This window comes from Hydractinia symbiolongicarpus, chromosome 14 (assembly GCF_029227915.1).
Source record: "Hydractinia symbiolongicarpus strain clone_291-10 chromosome 14, HSymV2.1, whole genome shotgun sequence".
NCBI classification, from domain to species: Eukaryota; Metazoa; Cnidaria; class Hydrozoa; order Anthoathecata; family Hydractiniidae; genus Hydractinia; species Hydractinia symbiolongicarpus.
Genome location: NC_079888.1, coordinates 13,403,844 through 13,422,882, shown reverse-complemented (window position 1 = coordinate 13,422,882; position 19,039 = coordinate 13,403,844). Strand labels below are relative to the sequence as shown.

Here is a 19,039-nt window from a genome sequence, read left to right as displayed (position 1 = left end):
AAAAGTTCTTATAGGTTGTATTTATCAACCACATAAAGACTTAGCCAACTTTATACCTCGTTTTAATACAGTTATTAAAGATGTATGTTCCAAAAAAAACGAACTTCGTGATGTTAGGAGACTTTAACATTGACTAAACCGAGAGTATTTACATTAATTATAATATGCCTTACAAATTCAACTCCCTTTTACAAAGATACAGTTTGCTAAATATCATAAAACAAGCAACTTGGATAACAGACAGATCACAAACTTAAATTGATCATATAATTGCGGCTAATGCTCGAAACAAAAGCTAAAAATGTCTCAGCCTATTGACCTTAAAAATTCAGATTATCACCTTATCTATTGTGTAATTGATGTTATGCCACAACGATGTAAATCTACAATAAAAACTGTTCGAAACTATTAAAATGTTGACATTACCAGTTTAAGATATGATATAAACTGTGTACCATGGCATGTATGTGACGTTTTTGATGATGTAGATGATGTTGCGTTTGCATGGGAGTCGCTTTATAAGAATGTCGTTAATATCATATAAAGGAGAGAAAAGTGAAAGTTCGAACCAAAACACAACCTTGGATGAATGGCATGATCAGAAAACAAATGAATCTTCGCTATAAACTATTGAAAAAAGTCCAAACAACACCCAAGGGATCAAAAGAGTGGATCGATTACAAAAGATGCAAAAGGCTAGTTTGTTTAGCTGAATCAGCTTACTGGAAAAAGAAATGTCATGGTCTTAAGCCCTCAAGTAAAGAATTCTGGAACAACATTTATGCATTTTGTAGAAATTCCAGAACAAACAAAATGTGCCCATTGACAGATTAAAACGGAAATGTTATTACCAACAGTAAAGAGCAAGCTGAGCCCCTGAACAGCTATTTTGCTAATATTGGTAAAGTTGACAAAACCCGTGAAAAAGCTTATTTAAAGGAGCATTTATATAGAATAACACCAACAATCAATGATATTAGTTATAATCCAGAATTGTTGCAACAGCTCAAAGAAAATTATGAAACAAAGAAAAGCCGGTGACCATGATCTCCACTTAATTGGTACAAGTATTTTAAATGGTATTCGTTACATTGCAAAATCAAGTTTTGATACACATAAATATCCTTCTAGATACAAAATTGCTAAAGTTAGTTGTATCCATAAAAAGGGAAGTAAATCTAAGTGTGAGAACTACCGATCCATATGTGTTCTTTGTTTAGCTGGAATTTCGGAAGGTGTCATTGCCTCAATTCTTGACGAGCATGTTTAACTGTTAAGCAGACATCAATGGGGTTTTAGAAAAGGCTGCTCTCCAAAACTGCATCTGTAAAATATATTCGAACATTGGTATGACCTTATCAGAGACGGTGCAATGGCGGGAAAGGTACTAATCGATTTTAGCAAAGCGTTTGATTGTGTATGCCATGTCACACTGTTACGTAAATTGCAAGCTATGGGTGTGACTGGTAACTTGCTAAATTGGTGTGAAGATTACCTTCGTGACCGTAATCAATATAGAACTATATCAGGTAGTGATTTAAGCCTTTGTCCCGTTGACCAAGGAGTACCACAAAGTTCATTTTTGGTTCATTATAAAGATTCTATAGCTGTCATTCTAATGACCTGCCTGACTCATCACATGATGATACCATCGAAATGTTGACGATGACACTATAGGATACTGTGTTTTCTATAATATTGATTTTCTATTGGACGAAAAAAACATATTGTCAAAAAATCTGAATAGTTTGGCAAAGTTAAATGGAATGGTAATCCATCTAGGAAAATCTGAAATATTGATTCTATCTAAAAGAAGCTTTATTGGTCCGTTACAAGAAATCAGCAAATTGTCAGTAATCATAAAGTCTTAGGTGTAGTTATGGACAATAAGCTGAATTGGAAAAACCAAATCACAGTTGTAAGAGATAACATTAACTGGAAAGTTAAGCAGTTAAAGCAAATGCTAGCTTTAAACAGAGCAACACTCTCAAGTTCCTATTCTTTCGAATATAATACTTTGAGGAAAATTTTCTCTTTATTTGATTGTTTATACTTCTAACTTTTTTACTTATATATCAAAATTTTTATTGGATTATATATTTTGCCTTCATAGCCATATTTTTGTATTCATATATTTCATCACATTTGTTTATTATTATTTTTCTAGCATGCAACAATCCTGAAGTAGTCCTAGTTTTGCACTTTCTACAATCGTTGTCAAAAGTAGTTGAGAAAACTGACCATTAGTGACAGAAAAGGCAATAAATACAGAAATACGTCTTTTTTATCCCCTCCCCCCTTTACACAATGTTGGAGAGTCATAGCAGCAAACCTCTGACTTCAAAAAACCTGAGTGCAACATTGTATGGGGGTGCGGGGGTAAAAGTGTTGAAATAATTCAAATTTCAAAAATTATCTCAACACTTTTGGCAACGATTGTAGCTAGTCTCTTACACTAGGCTCTTCAACCTGCTATACTCCACGAGTCGTTTTTATTATTTACCCTTTTTAGTTAATTTTTAATATTTTGTTGTAGGTCCACATCAGTTTTTAGCTGCGTTTGTATTTTAACCTGCTTTACAAAATAAATAAGTAGTAGTAGTAGCAGTAGTAGCAGTAGTAGTAGCAGTAGCAGCAGTAGTAGTAGTAGTAGTAGTAATTGCAGCAAAAAAATCCAATCTGTTTGTTGATGTCCCAGAACGTTTACATCCTGTCAAGTTCGATTCAATCGATGCCGAACTTGTTAAAAAAGCAACTATACGAACACAAGGTGGATCGGAGGGACGAAGAAGTATGGCATTGCATGCTCACCTTTTGGGAGCAGCTCGGGTGATCTATGTTTAGCAATTTCTATCTTGATTAAAAAGCTTTGTTACAACGAAGAAGCTTCGTCGACCCTTAAAGCGTTTCTTGCATGTAGACTCATACTGCTTGACAAAAATCCTGGTCTTCACCCTATAGGAATTGGAGAGCTCTTGAGACATAAAGTAGGGAAGTTGGTTATGTTAAGTGCAAGAGATGATGTAATGAGTTCAGTCGGTTTACTACAGACATAATGCAGGCTGCGAATCAATCGTGCACTCAAATGAGGTCGATCTATGAAGATGAATCAACTGATCCCTACTTCTGGTTGATGCAACGAATGCATTTAACTCATTTTTGCACAACGTAACAATCATATGTTCAACGTTGGCAACATTTGTTCCTAATTGCTATTCATTACATTCTCGATTTTCTATAGTTGGTGGATGAGAGTTGAGACCGTGCAAAGGCTTTTGTTTCATTCCTCTGCTTCTCATGCTTGTTGGCTGCATACAAACAACAGTATATGCAAGACAAGGTTGACGATTGGATCAAACAGATTCATTTGCTAAGAGAAATTGCCTATATTGAGCCGCAAGTTTCATATTGTGCATTTGTCACAAGATTTAAACAGAAAATTTTGTATTGTATGCAAACTATCCCTAGCATTTATGACTAACTCAGACGGCTTGATAATGTTATATTGACTGAGCTTATCCCAGCATTTACAGGAGAATCGAACTGCTCAGTTGAGATGAGGAACCTTGTATTGCTACCACTAAGATAGGGTGGTCTTTGAATACCAATATTTTCTAGTATTGCTATCACCCAATTTCAAAACCATAATCGGTTACCATGATCAAAAAATTGAACAAGCCACTGTTTCGTGACTTCATCTGCATAAAAATGTGTTGAAACTGAGAAAGTTGCCATGTAAGTGCGAGTGTGGTTCTTCTTTTGACCTTTGACATGCTCCTGCAAAAATGGAGCATTCATCTTGCTGCGATATAATGAACTGAGAAACATTGCTGCTAACTTGCTTGAGGCAGTGTGTGAAAATGTTGTGGTCGAACCTCGTTTAACTCTTTTCTCATAAGAAAAATTTAAGCAAAAAAACAACAACACCATTACAGGAGATGAAGCTCGATTGGATGTTTGTGCGAGAGGTTTTTGGCAAGCAAGTCAAATAGCATTTTTTTTTTCGACGTACGGGTATTTAACCCATTATCTATAAACACCCGTGAACTAAGAAATGACGAAGATTTACGAGGAAAATTAAGAGAAAAGAAGAAGACCTATAATGACAGGTTTCTCGAAATAGAACATGTAGCATTCATACCACTTGTATTTTCTGCCACCAGTGGCATTGGGCGAGACTGCCAGAAATTTTTTTAACGCTTATCGGATCTGATTTCGGAAAAATGTAAACTGAGATCCAGATTACTACAACATGGATACGGCAAAAAGCTTTTCCCCTTTGAAGAGCAATTAGTGTGTTTGCAAAAACTGTTCTGTCTATAAGGATAAGTCCTACGAACAATTAAAATGTATGTTGTCCTTACACGCTTAATTGTCCTATGTGTATATTTCATTGTAAAATGTTATAGTAGTGTAAAATGTTATAGCAGGCAGGCCGGCAGGCAGGCAGGCAGGCAGGCAGGCAGGCAGGCAGGCAGGCAGGCAGGCAGGCAGGCAGGCAGGCAGGCAGGCAGGCAGGCAGGCAGGCAGGCAGGCAGGCAGGCAGGCAGGCAGGCAGGCAGGCAGGCAGGCAGGCAGGCAGGCAGGCAGGCAGGCAGGCAGGCAGGCAGGCAGGCAGGCAGGCAGGCAGGCAGGCAGGCAGGCAGGCAGGCAGGCAGGCAGGCAGGCAGACAGACAGACAGACAGACAGACAGACAGACAGACAGACAGACAGACAGACAGACAGACAGACAGACAGACAGACAGACAGACAGACAGACAGACAGACAGACAGACAGACAGACAGACAGACAGACAGACAGACAGACAGACAGACAGACAGACAGACAGACAGACAGACAGACAGACAGACAGACAGACAGACAGACAGACAGACAGACAGACAGACAGACAGACAGACAGACAGACAGACAGACAGACAGACAGACAGACAGACAGACAGACAGACAGACAGACAGACAGACAGACAGACAGACAGACAGACAGACAGACAGACAGACAGACAGACAGACAGACAGACAGACAGACAGACAGACAGACAGACAGACAGACAGACAGACAGACAGACAGACAGACAGACAGACAGACAGACAGACAGACAGACAGACAGACAGACAGACCCAAACTTATAATCAAGAAAATCAATGCAGCGTTTTCGAATTAAAGAATCGAATATAATTCAAACGATCGTAACGTAACAGATGTAAACATTGATTTAAGTTTAGAATTTAGGTTTAGGTTTTTTAAAACGACATCAACACTGAATTACACAGTCTGTAGTATTAAAACAGTAACCACGGAAAAATTACTTTTTACAGTTTATGTAAATTCTTTTCTAGGATATACACGCTGTTTTTATAAGAATAGTGTGTTTTAGTTTCAGCCTCTATGTTCTTAACTTTTTTGACAAATGCTATCCTCATTATTCTCAATATGTTCTTAACATGACAATGGCCTGAAAATATATAATGCCTTAATAAAATAAAGCATGCTATAAGTTACTATAGCTAATGGCAATTCTACCCATTGCTTGGACACAAAAAAGTTTAGTTCGTTTGATTCTCAATAAAAAACGTAAACTTCTAATCAATTTTGGGCGTCATACAAATGTTCATATTTAAAATATCAAGCTCAGACATATTCTTAGGATATTCTAAACTTCTGACCCATATTTGATCTATCTGGAAGAAACGCCTAAAAAATCGTTATACACCCAAATTCAATTCTCTATCAAATAATTTAGAGAACACACCTGCTTTTCTTTCGCTTTCTGAGTAGTCCAATCGGTTTTTTACTTCGATAACTAAATTTCGCTTCATCCCAAAGAGAACGAATTGAAAATGTATAGCTACAATTGTCTGATACATTTCCAATCAATTCTTTTTGTGATGTTATATCATCGTATGTTTTTCTTCGTTTTAAAAAATATTTCTGACAACAACATTATTAACTTCGTTCGACAGCACCAATTTGTTCTTTACATTTTAAATTCGAATTACAGTCATATTCGAATGCGATACAACCTCGGTCCCAGAACACAAAAATGTAAAATAGAGAAAAACATATAAGCTTTAAGCTAACCTCATGATGGGTAAACATTGGCATGCTTTGTGTGAAGTAACTTTTTTCAGGATTAACTTAAAAAACAGACAACCTTCTTCGCTTCGGTTTTCTTTTTTCAGTTGATAAACAACTTGTTTCCATGAGATACGGCGCGCATATGGTGATATTGCTGTTTAATAATTTTAAAAATATGATTAAAATATCATAAAATAAAGCCAGTGTTTTAATCTAAAAACACGCTACGTAGTATACTGTCGCATCCGAAAGACAAAATATGTCTAGAGAGTCAATGTAATATTGTCTACGAAATCCCGTGTAAGGATTGTGATGCTGTTTATGTCGGTGAAAGAAAACGAATGTTTAAACAACGTGTGCAAGAGCACAAAAGAGCCGTACGCAACGCAGATACAGACAAAAATGAGATTGCGGACCATAGCTGGAAGAATGATCATGATATAGACTGGAACAATAAAAAGATCATAGACCGAGAGTCTGGTTGAACAGCAAGAAAAGTAAAAGAAATCATAAATAGTATAGACAGAAATACTTGTCTCAATAGTATTTCCTATCAACTTCCAGAAATATGGTTACCTGCACTTCGGAAAGCAAACATTTAGGAAAAAGTGCAAATAATGGTTCTGGCGAAACGTAACAAAAAGCGAACTTTTAGAAAAAGAAACGTAACAAAAAGCGAACTTTTAGAAAAAGGAAAGATTTTAATAAATCTATTGCTTCCATCTGGGTCCGTAAAAAAGTTAATTACTTTAATTGCTGTGATCTGATTGGTTAATTTCGATCCTCTAATTATCTCTTCAAATAATAAATAGCCAAAGATGATTACGATCATTGCCCGTCAATGACAGCTGTAGCTGTCGAAACGTAGCCTAGAATAAATTCGCTTGTTTATGACATCTTAATCTTAACATCTTAAATAACTTGGAAACAGGGTGGTGACGTGAGTCATTTTTGATCCGCGCTTCAAGATCTATACGAAGAAGGCGACAGGTATACAAATTTTTTTGTGTTTTGCTAAAAACTTTGCTGACGTCAGCAAAATTTTTAGCAAAACTCTATCATCTCCTTAACCGTTCTTTAAAACCACATGATCCTATACATTTTCTTTATCAGCGTTTCAAACTCTAAACAATAAAGGCAATTTTTTATTGTTCTGTTATGCACTTTTTCACGTGCTTTATCGACTAGTCATCTGTATAATAATACGCCAGTTCCGTCTGTCTGTCTGTCTGTCTGTCTGTCACTTTTGCAAAGTTGATTATATTCTTCACTATCTTCTTTGATAAATTCTGTAAAACATCGCCCATAAAATTGTTCTGTAATTTACCAAACCTTAACGTTGAAATAATATTAAAGTCAAAGGAAGTATAATAAATTAATGAAGCCATTACAGTGCACTTAAAAATTTGAGGCCAAATAACTTGGGAACGAGGTGGTAACGTCAATTTAGGGACCACCTTGGATCAATTTAGGTAAGTTTCCTAAACCTTGGTCCCCAAATCTGTTTCGGAATGCACGGGTTTATGACGTCAACAAAAAACCTTTAAACCACAATATTTCCCTGAGCGTTTGTCAAAAGTACATGATCCTATACATTTTCTTTATCAACGTTTCAAGATCTATACGAGGAAGGCAACAGATATATAAATTTCTAATAATTTTTTTTTGTGTTTTTATGGGCCTTTGCTGACATCACCACAATTTTAAACCCTTATATCTCCTTTTGCATTCCTCGAAAACATATCATCCCATACATTATTTTGATCAGCGTTTTAACCTCTACACACTACAATAAAAGAATAAAATAAATTTTTCAATTTTTTTGGGATCTTCACTGCTGACGTCAGCAAAACATCTTAACAACGTATTTTTTCACTGCCCATCTGCTAAATGGATTCCACGAGCCTTATCGACTAATCTCTTATAATAATACGGAGAATGTGTCTGTCTGTCTGTCTGTGACAGGCAAAGTGGACGTGTTCATTTTCTTTTGATGTTGCCGAAAAATGCATGTTTAATATGTTAAATTTTCTGACGTTACGGCGCGAAGTCAATAACACTACTTTAACGTCAATATCCTATATTAAATTAAGGAAGCATTACAGTGTACCTAAAATTTTGAGGCCAAATAACTTGGAAACGAGGTGGTGACGTCAATGATTTTTCTCTGCGTGGGTAACTAGGGCCACCAAGGACCAATTTGGGTAATTTTCTCAAACATAGGTCCTTAAAAAACCGCTTGGGAATGGAAAACATCTTAACGATGACGTCATCAAAAAACGTTCAAACCCTAATATCTCTGCAACTGTTGGTCAAAATTACATGATGCTATACATTTTCTTGATCAGCGTTTCAAGATCTATACGATAAATGCAAAAAAAATCCAAGTTTCTAATATTTTGTATTTGCACTGCTGATGTCAGCAAAAAAGCCTAAAAAAACTATTTTTCCATTGTCTTTCTGCCTAAGTGGATTACTCCACACGGGCCTTATCGACTAGTCTATATAAAAAAGTTATTTCAAACAATGTTTAGTCATCATGGGGTTAGATTAAAGCTTATTTGTTTCTTATATATTTTCAATTTTTGTGTTCTGGGACCGAGGTTGTATCGCATTCGAATATGAATGTAATTCGAATGTCAAATGTAAAAAACACAACTGTTGTTGTAGAGCGACTGTTGTTGTGGAGCGAGAATAAAAAAAGTTTATGTTATGGTCAAAAATATTTGTTATAAAGAAGAAAAACGTATGATAATATAACGTCAAAAAGAGAACTGATTGGAAATGTATCAGACAATTGTAGGTGGCTATACATTTTCAATTTGTTTTCTTTGGGATGAGGCGAAGCTTAGTAATCGAAGTAAAAAATTAATCAGACTTTTATCAAGAGAACGCTAGCTAGCGGCCTACTGAGAAAGAAAAGCAGGTTTGTTGTTTAGATTATCTGGTAAAGAAATGAATTTAGGTGAATAACATTCTTAAGCCGTTTACACGCTTCCAGCTAAACTTTCCCTTTAATATGAAGTTAAATATGCTTTGCCTTCAGCCTAAACCTACTTTTTTGTAAGAATATATTTAGGGTCAGTAAAGGATATCTCAAGAGTATGTCCAACCTCGATTGTTTGTTCTAAATAAATATAAAAAAAATTTGCCAATAGCTATAGCAAGCTATATTTTATTAAGGCATTATATATAGTTTCAGGACATGGACACGCTAAGAATATACCATAATAATGAGGATAGTATTTGTCCAGAAAGTTAAGAACTTTTTTTGTAAGAGTGTACTCTAAACAATAGGTCAGAATATCCTAAGAGTATGTCTAAGCTTGATTGTTTGTTCTAATATAAAAATTTGTATGATGCACAAATTTAATTAGAAGTTTACTTTTTTATTGGGTATCTCACAAACTTAACTTTTTCTGTGCAATGCAAAGAGCTGATACATGTAGCAGAATTTGGCATTAGCTATAACAACTTATAGCAAGCTTATTTTATTAAGTCATTTCATATATATATTTTGAGGCCATAGCCCTTCTAAAAATATATTAGGAACAATAAGAATAGTACTTGTCAAGAAAGTTAAGAACATTTAGGCTGAAACGGAATAATTCTTATAAGATAAACGGTGTATATCCTAGATAAGAATTTTATAAACTATAAAAAGTAATTTTGTTGTTGTTACTGGTTTTTAAATCAATGTTTACATCTGTTACGTTACCGTTTAAAGTATTATTCGATTCTTAAATTCGAAAACACTGCATTGTTATCTTCTTTGATTTTATGTGTGATTTTCTTGATTATAACTTGGGTCTGTTCTTTTAATATTTTGGATTGAAATATTTCGGTAGATATACAATATACGAAATGATGCAAGTTTTTATATGTCTCTTTTATGTGTTTTTAACTATTAATTTCTTATATTTTGAGTTCTGGAATGGCAAAGCATGTTAGTGTATTTCGCTTTTTATGAACGATTGCTAAACACCTTTGACACCTTTTTCCATTTTTATTTTTCCATTTTTTTTTGTTGCACATGCTTATATTTTCAGACATTTTGTTTCAGCGGTTATACACATTGAATAATGCAGATTGTGAGCAACCTCGATCCCAGGGCTTTTTTCTCCTTTTGCCATCCCGTTATTAAAGAGACAAAGAGCCCAGGGTCGAGGTTGAAATGTGACTTTTGAAAATCTAAATTACTGTGTTGTATTTTTGTTTGGTACCCCATACATCGGTTTAATGAGAGATTCTTCCACGGGAATTCAGATAATTGTTAATTTCTTATATTTTGTGTAAAACTTTGAAAGGGTTGCTGTATGCAATAGACTGAATATCTGATTTTGATATGACGTGTTACAAACTGTACAGTGTGGAAATTTTATAATAACTTTTTTTGTATAACTTGGCGAAAAAATGCTGGATTTTTTATGTCTGATATACTTTTTTCCCTGGTGTACTTCTGGCATAGCAAAGCAAGTATAAATTTTAGCAGATTTCGCTTTTTAAGTAACGGTTGTTAGACGCCTCTGATTTTGTTAGACATTTTCCATTTTGCATTTTTTTTCTTTTTGTTGCACCTACTTATATTTCAACGTTTTGGTTTTAACGGGTGCAAATATAAAGTAATACAGACTGTGAACCACTTCGATCCCAGGGCTTTTTCTCTCTTTTTTCCGTCCCGTTATAAAAAGAGACAAAACCGAGGTTGGGTTGTAAGTTTTAAAAATTCAAATTACCATGCTGTATGCTTTTGTTTGGTATCCCTTACATGCATTCAATGAGAGATTCAGTGGATTCTTCCACACGGGAATTCGGCTAGTCCTATATAATAATACGCTTGTGTGAGTGACTATATGAGTCCACGGCACGCAAAGCACGGGTCACTTTCTTACGACGTGGCGTTTACGCTAAAATTTACCAAGAAATGATAAACTTTCCACAGTACTATGAATACTGAACAGACAAACCGAAATAATATCTTCAATAAAATTTACCAAGTTAAAAAAAACGCAAATCAGGGGGTTACTACTTAAACACTTAATTCTCTTTTCTTATTACTTTTAAAAATGAAACTTTTTTATTTTATTTTATTAAAACTAATTTTTATTTTATTTTTTTATGTTTTTTTGGTTTTAAAAGCGCTGTTGGTCGTTATAGATAGAATACTTTATTTTTACCCTCGGTTTACCATTACCGACTTTCATGCAACACAGTCTGGGCACGAGTAAAGCGCTTGTAGGGATAAATTTTTCATAATGGTAGCGCAACAAGAAAAAACAACAACATTAACAGAAAATTTAACTTTTGGCTTACCCATGAAGGTATAAAAGAACTTTTATACCTCCCTGCTTTACTATTATAACACTAAAATTAAGGAAGGGTATTCTTTAATGGTTTATGGACTGTGTTCTATCCAAAAGGCACAAAATTCAAGGTTATTAATGACTAAAGACTGTTGATTCCGTCTCAAGGTTAGCCTAGCTAAAAGTCAAGTGTCCAAGGTGTTAAACCAGAAAGAAATGTTATTGATGGCACCACATTGCTAATTTTTATTGGTATCTTTAAAACTTCTCTGACAGGGATAGGATAATGTTGGAAAGAAATCATAGTAAAATTACATGAATGTAGGAAAATGTTCTTTATATACTTATTCGCAAGAATTTATTTCAGCCAATAGTTTGTAAACACCTGACTGACTCTTAAAATTTGTTGTGAACTTGTGAACTAAAGAAAAAAACCTAAAAAAAGTCATGAAAACTTCTTTCTGTAAAAATCCATCTCCTAAAGATCCTTAAAAAAGAAGAAGACAGGTAGCCAGAAAAAGTTGAATTAAAAATTTAAAGAACTCTTAAAATTCAATTTTAAACCCATTCAATCACAATTTTTAAAGTTATTTTTAGAGATGCTAAACTATAAAGTTATGTAGTTTGCGGGGTTAAATATTCGCTTTTGGATAATCACGTAATAGGGACAGTATAAGCTATATGTGCAGTAAGAGGGTGCCGATAAGCCGCAAACGCCCGCATATATACGGACGAGTTCGGGTGAATTTTCAAATAAAATTGGCGGTTGTCCCCCGAAACCGCCCGCACTTTCCCGAACTCGCCCGGAACATTCCCGAAATACAATTCCTTGTAACAAACCATGCGGAGGATGGTTGGGAAGAAGGCGCTTGATGAGAAAGGAGTTAATAAAGTTTATATATAAGTTATTTATAAAGTAAACTTGTTCAAGAACCATCAAAAACAGTTCTTCTAAGAACTTCGCTACGAAATAGTAAGTTTATTTTAATTTTTATAGTTTTTTGAATCATATATTAGTGTCTGTTTTTTTTTCTTTTGGGCATTGTTCTGGTCTATGTGGTTTTTTTCGGGCGAATACTTGAATTTTTTTCAAAACGCCAAACTCGCCCGAAAACGCCCGCACTTTTTACGGCGTATGCGGCTTATCGGCACCCTCGTTGTGCAGTTGTAGCATTTTTAATAACCTTTCGTTCAAATTTCAAAAAAAACTCTTTGATACTTATCCATATCTTGATTCTTTCAGCTTGATATTCGATTATCCATTTCTTCTACTTTTGCAACAATTACCTAGCTAGCTCTAATTCTTTTTTGGTTGTACCTGGTGTAAACCATAGGCAAACATCATTACATTGTACATATGGTGGTTTTCAGCCATCTAGCTATATTTAATTCATAACATGAAGGTTGATTATAAGGAAAAAATGTGTAATATCTAGCAGTGTGTCATGTATTTTCTAATAGATACTTCAGTCCATGCTCATTGCCTCTCTGCAGTCACAGAGCTAAAAATACCCTTTTACTATCATCCAATTTTGAACTTTATAAAAGTTAATAACTGTAAGTTGTTCTTGTTTTAATAAAGTTAATATACCACAGAGAGGTCTAGCAGCACCATTTTAACACGTTATTTAAAAGTTAAACGTTAGAATAAAAAGCAAAGAAGGAAAACAATAACAAAAGGTTACACATTTCTCGGCCTTTCTCCATATGACACAAATAATTCTTTGCGAGAAAGTGACTGTGAAACTTGACTGGGCTATCGAGTCAAACAAAAACAAGCTAAAAATTTGTCTCCACAAGCGCTTTATTCGTACCCAGACCGCGCTGTATGAAATGCAGTAATGTGCGCGCGGATCTAACGGAAACAATTTGCTTATCATCTGAAAAAAGAAAATCGAAGCGAAGAAGGTTGTCTCTTTTTCAAAGTAATCCAGAAAAGTTATTTCAAACAATGTTTTCTCATCATAAGATTAGATTAAAGCTTATTTGTTTCTTCTATATTTTCTATTTTTGTGTTTTGGGACCGAGGTTGTATCACATTCGAATATAAATGTAATTCGAATCTAAAATGTAAAAAACAAAACTATTGTTGTAGAGCGACTGTTGTTGTCGAGCGAGAATAAAAAAATTTATGTTGTTGTCAGAAATATTTGTTATAAAGAAGAAAAACGTACGATGATATAGTGTCAAAAAGAGAACTGATTGGAAATGTATCAGACAATTGTAGGTGGCTATACATTATCAATTTGTTTTCTTTGGGAAGAAGCGAAGTTTAGTAATCGAAGTAAAAAACTGATTGGAATTTTATCCAGAGAACGCTAGCTAGAGGCCTACTTAGAAAGCGAAAGAAAGCAGGTGTGTTGTTTAGATTATCTGGTAGAGAAATGAATTTTGGTTAATAACGTTTCTTAAGCCGTTTACACGCTTCGCTTCCAGCTAAACTTTCCCTTAAATATGAAGTTAAATATGTTTTGTCTTCAGCCTGAACATATTTTTTTTGTAAGAACATATTCAGCGTCAGTTAAGAAAATCTTATGATTATGTCTAACCTCGACTGTTTGTATATAAAAAGAGCTTGCCAATAGCTACAGCAGTTTTATTTTATTAAAGCATTATATATTTTTAGGACATAGACATGCTAAAAATATAATGAAGAATAACGAGGATAGTATTTGTCAAGAAAGTTAGGATCTTTTTTTGTAAGAGTATATATATTTTAAACAAAGGGTCAGAAGTTCAGATTATCCTAAGAATATGTCTAAACTTTATTGTTTTTTTTAATATAAAAATTTGTATGATGCACAAATTTAGTTAGAAGTTTACTTTTTTATTGCGTGTCTCACAAACTTATTTTTTTCTGTGCAATGCAAAGAGCTGTTACATGTAGCAGAATTTGCCATTAGCTATAACAACTTTTAGCAAGCTTTATGTTATTAATATAGCCCTGCTAAAAATATATATGAGGAACAATAAGAATAGTATTTGTCAAGAAAATTAAGAGCATTAAGGCTTAAACGGAATAACATAATTCTTCCATTGGTACAGCTGACACTGAAGACAAAGTTTGGAGCAGACATGAAAATCAAAGGAACTGTGACAAAAGAAATAACTGGACCACTACAGAGAATGCCCTTGGCTTTGAATGATGAAAGAAAGATTGCAAAACAATTTGAACTTGCAGACACCATACCATCGAATATGGAGACGTACATGGTACCTTGGTCTTCTTACTGGGAATGATTACTATGACGACATCATTCTAGACGAAAAGGTGAAGATACAAGATCACCTATACCTATTGAAATCGAAGGTTGGGTGGATCATCTCTGAGAGAATTGAAAGAGAAAATTGGCATCGAGAAGAAAACGCTCTGTTTGTGCTCTCAACAGAAAGTCAATCGTCAACGAACAGAAGAATGCTGAGTGAAGACGTAACATCACCGTTTGAATGGAATGGAAACAATTGGCATTAACCAACACGAAGAAAGGGATTCAGACAAAGCTGCGATGGAAATGTTCAAGAATACAGTGAAGAGGGATGGAAGAAGATATTTTGTAAGCTGACCGTGGAGAAACGAAGATTCTGTTCTCCCAGAGAACTACGAATTGTTCCTTGGGAGATTGAAGTCCCTGATGAAACATCTGCAAAAAGATCCTAAATTACTTCACCTTTATGATGAGATGATTCGATCGCAAGTTGAAAAGGGTGTACTGGAAAGGGTTGATCCTTCGGAGGTGAACAACCAGACAAAAAAGCATTACATTCCACATCACGGTGTTATCAAAGCTGACAGTGCAACAACGAAGTTGAGGATTGTTTACGATGCATCCGCAAAAACAAAGAAAGGCAACAAGAGCTTGAACGAGTGCTTACACCGAGGACCTGTCATCATGGAAGATTTGTGTGGATTGCTACTTCGGTTTAGGACAAAGAAGACTGGAATAATCGCAGATATTGAGAAAGCTTTTCTACAAATCGCAATTCAAGAAAATGATCGTGATGTAACTCGATTTATTTGGTTAAAGGACGTCAAGAAACAGGTTTCTGATGATAACTTGGAGATGTGGAGATTTGTAAGATTGCCTTTCATAATAATTTCGAGTCCATTCCTACTGGGTGCTACTATTCAACATCATATCACGAACATAGATGAGCCAGTAGCAGAACAAATAAAGGACAGTATTTACGTTGACAATATGATTTATGGCACAGACAACAAAAAGGAAGCCATTGACTTGTACCGAAATGCAAAGGCCTTATATAAAGATGCATCGATGAACTTGAGGGAATGGTTGACAAACTCAGACAAAGTGAACAAGAAAATTGATCCTGAGGACCAAGTCAAATCTAAGATAACGAAGGTTCTTGGCTTAGTTTGGAACACAATCACTGATGAATTGTCGATCTCTACAAAAAGAATCAATTCAGACAAACTTGGAACAACAAAACGCGAAGTATTGGCTACAATAGCTTCGGTATACGATCCATTGGGAATGCTGACGCCTGGTACGATCAAAATGAAGATATTTCTTCAAGAACTATGGGAGAATAATATTGGATGGGACGATGTTTTAGAGCCAAAGGACCAAGAAACGAGAAAAGAATTGATAAAGCACTTGCAGGCGTTATCAACCATTTAACTGCCACTGTATGTTGGAAGCGAAAATAGTCAGCTGATTGGATTCTGTGACACATCAAGTAAGGCATATGCAGCAGCGATCTACTTACGCACAGTTATTGATGGAAAAGTGAACGTCAACCTCATATTTTCCAAAGCAAGAAATGCACCAAAGAAGCGACTGACGATTCCCAGACTGGAACTGATGTCAACACTAATTGGGGTAAGATGCCTGCGATTCATATCAAAGGAACTGAAGTTAGAGAACACTGAGAAGATACTCTGGACAGATTCACAGTGCGTGCTAAAGTGCCTACAACAAAAGGAAAACAGCGATGTGTTTGTTCGAAACCGAATAAAAGAAATTACTGAAAAGGATGAAGTAGAATTCCACTACATCAATACTAAGCACAACCCAGCAGATCTACCGACACGTAGAATTTCGATTAGTGAGTTGAAGAAAGAGAAGCTGTGGTGGAATGGCCCAAAATGGTTGCTACATGATCAAAGTCAATGACCCAAATGGAACACAGAAATCGTAAATCCAGGAAGTCAAGATCAAGAAGAAAACGAACAGATCATCTTCGAAATGACAGCTGCACAACATGAGGTTAAGCCAATTCTCACACCATTTGGGATAGATGAAACAAGATACTCTTCTCTGACCAAGCTGCTTAGAGTGACTGCCTACGGACATCAATTTATCAAGAACAAAAAGAACAAAGCCAGGTCACAACCACAAAGGATTACTGAATTGACTGCTGAAGAACTCAATGAAGCGGAACTCCTATGGATCAGTTCTCTACAAGGGAAACACTACCTGTCGAATGGAAGTTTAAATAAGAAGCAGAGCCAAAGCCAACTCAACCCGAAGATATATCGAGATGGAATTGTCCGACTTAATGGAAGATTGGAAAATTCAAGCTTACGAGAAGACACAATAGCACTTATTTTATTACCTAGAGAAGAACACTTTACAAACCTCCTGATAAAAAAAAGTCATGCAGATGTATGTCATGGCGGAGTGGCACATACACTAGCAGAGCAACGACAAAGATATTGGGTACCACATGGCCGCACTGCTGTTAAAACTACACTCAGGAAGTGTCTTACATGCATTCGATATCAAGGAGGACCATACAAGACAAAACAGATGTCACCATTGCCGAAAAGCAGAGTTACTGTGTCACCACCTTTCACCAATACAGGTATTGATTACTTTGGACCACTCTATGTAAAGAAAGAAGGCCATCAAAAGAAAGTCTGCATTTGTCTCTTTACTTGCACAGCTGTTCGAGCCGTGCATCTGGAAGTAGTTGAAGATATGTCAGCAGAATGTTTTCTTGATGCACTTCGTCGATTCGTGGCAAGAAGAGGAAAACCTGATGGGATTATCACTGACAACGCGAAACAATTTAAGACAGTTCAGAATACAACTGATACTGCCTGGGCGAACATCCTGGCAGATCCAACAGTACACAGTTATATGAGTGAGAAACGAATCAAGTGGAATTACATCATCGAACTTTCGCCTTGGATGGGAGGGTTCTACGAAAGACTACTCGGGACTACAAAGATGGCATTAAAGAAAAGCATTGGTAAGCTTCATTTAACGTCAAGACAATTACAAACCATCATCACTGAAATGGAAGGAGTAGTCAACAGTCGACCACTAGTTTATATAGACAACGACATAGAGAACGAAGTGCTAACACCTGCACATTTCCTTTCACTGAATCCAAAAACTGGAACACCGATACTTAAAGAAGCTGACGAAGATGACGACAGAGATGACCCCAACTACCAGAACGAAGAAATGTACAGCGCGAAAAAAATATTAGAAACATGGAAGAAAGGAAATCGACACTTGGAACAGTTTTGGAAAATATGGAGAGATCTATACTTATTAAACCTTCGAGAACGCAGTCAGAGATTCAACAAACAGCCACGAATGCAGAATTTAAAAGAAGCAAAAGTCGGAGACATAGTACAAATTAAAGATTCAGCACCAAGAGGCACATGGAAGATTGGACGAATTGTGGAAATGTTCAAAAGTCAAGACGGAGAGGAGAGAGCTGCTCGAATTCTTAAGCCAAACAAAAACGTACTACAAAGATCGATTGTACATTTGTATCCACTGGAATGTGATGAGGACGAGAGGGACAACAAGGACCAGCGAGATGACAATCAACAGCAACACTTTTAAGACGCAACATCTTCGGCTGCAGATTACAACGAGAGCAACGACATAGAACATTCTAACACAAACAGACCACGCCGAAGAGCAGCACAAAAAGCACGAGACCGAATCGTTGGACAAACGCTACCCGATAATTAATCGATAGACGGGCAACTTTCTCGGTGTTGGGAATGTCGCGAATGCGAGATTATTCTGAAGCATTCAAAGCGCTGAGTAGACATAACAAACTAACTAGAACATTCGAAGACTGATTTAGCGCATGATATTCGAACTCTACTGAACAATAGACCTTTGTTTTGTTTATAATAGGAACCTTCAAAAAAGAACATTCTAGAACATTATTTTTAGTATATATATAGACAGAAAACTGCATTTTTCAAGTTAGGTTAAAACGATTGTATTATGAAGAACGAAATATAAGAAGTTATAAAAGGCTAACTCGTTGATCTGTCGCAACATTATATCCTAGATAAGAATTTTATAAACTATAAAAAGTAATTTTTCCGTTGTTACTAGTTTTAACGCTAAGATGTGGGTTATGTCGTTATAATAAACCTTATAACGTAAACAAAGTCAAATCAATGTTTAAGAGATAGGAATATGTTCGTTCTGGTGCAGTCGCGCACGCACATCATACAGCAAATGAGCAACTGCACTAGAAATGATGTCACGCTTCATTGCACAATATAGGCAATTCCCCTAAATCCCGAAATCCCCGAATTCCCGGAATCCGACAATTCCGGGAAATAGCGATAAAATCCAACGCATGCGCAATAGTGAATAATGGGAATAATGCTGACATCAACAAAATGCAACGCATGCGCAATTGAGTAGGGAAAA

The 19,039-nt window shown here is 35.8% G+C and overlaps 2 protein-coding genes across 2 annotated transcripts; both read left to right on the top strand.

Moving 5' to 3' along the window:
* The first annotated feature begins 6,038 nt into the window (after window positions 1-6,038).
* On the top strand, window positions 6,039-16,024 carry LOC130625638 (uncharacterized). The gene has a single exon (XM_057440737.1). It carries the CDS (start codon window positions 15,014-15,016, stop codon window positions 16,019-16,021), a length of 1,008 nt encoding a protein of 335 aa, XP_057296720.1. The 5' UTR covers window positions 6,039-15,013; the 3' UTR covers window positions 16,022-16,024.
* A 564-nt stretch (window positions 16,025-16,588) lies between these two features.
* Window positions 16,589-18,205, top strand: LOC130625193 (uncharacterized). The gene has a single exon (XM_057440256.1). The coding sequence runs from the start codon at window positions 16,589-16,591 to the stop codon at window positions 18,203-18,205; it is 1,617 nt and encodes a 538-aa protein (XP_057296239.1).
* Window positions 18,206-19,039: the final 834 nt, after the last annotated feature.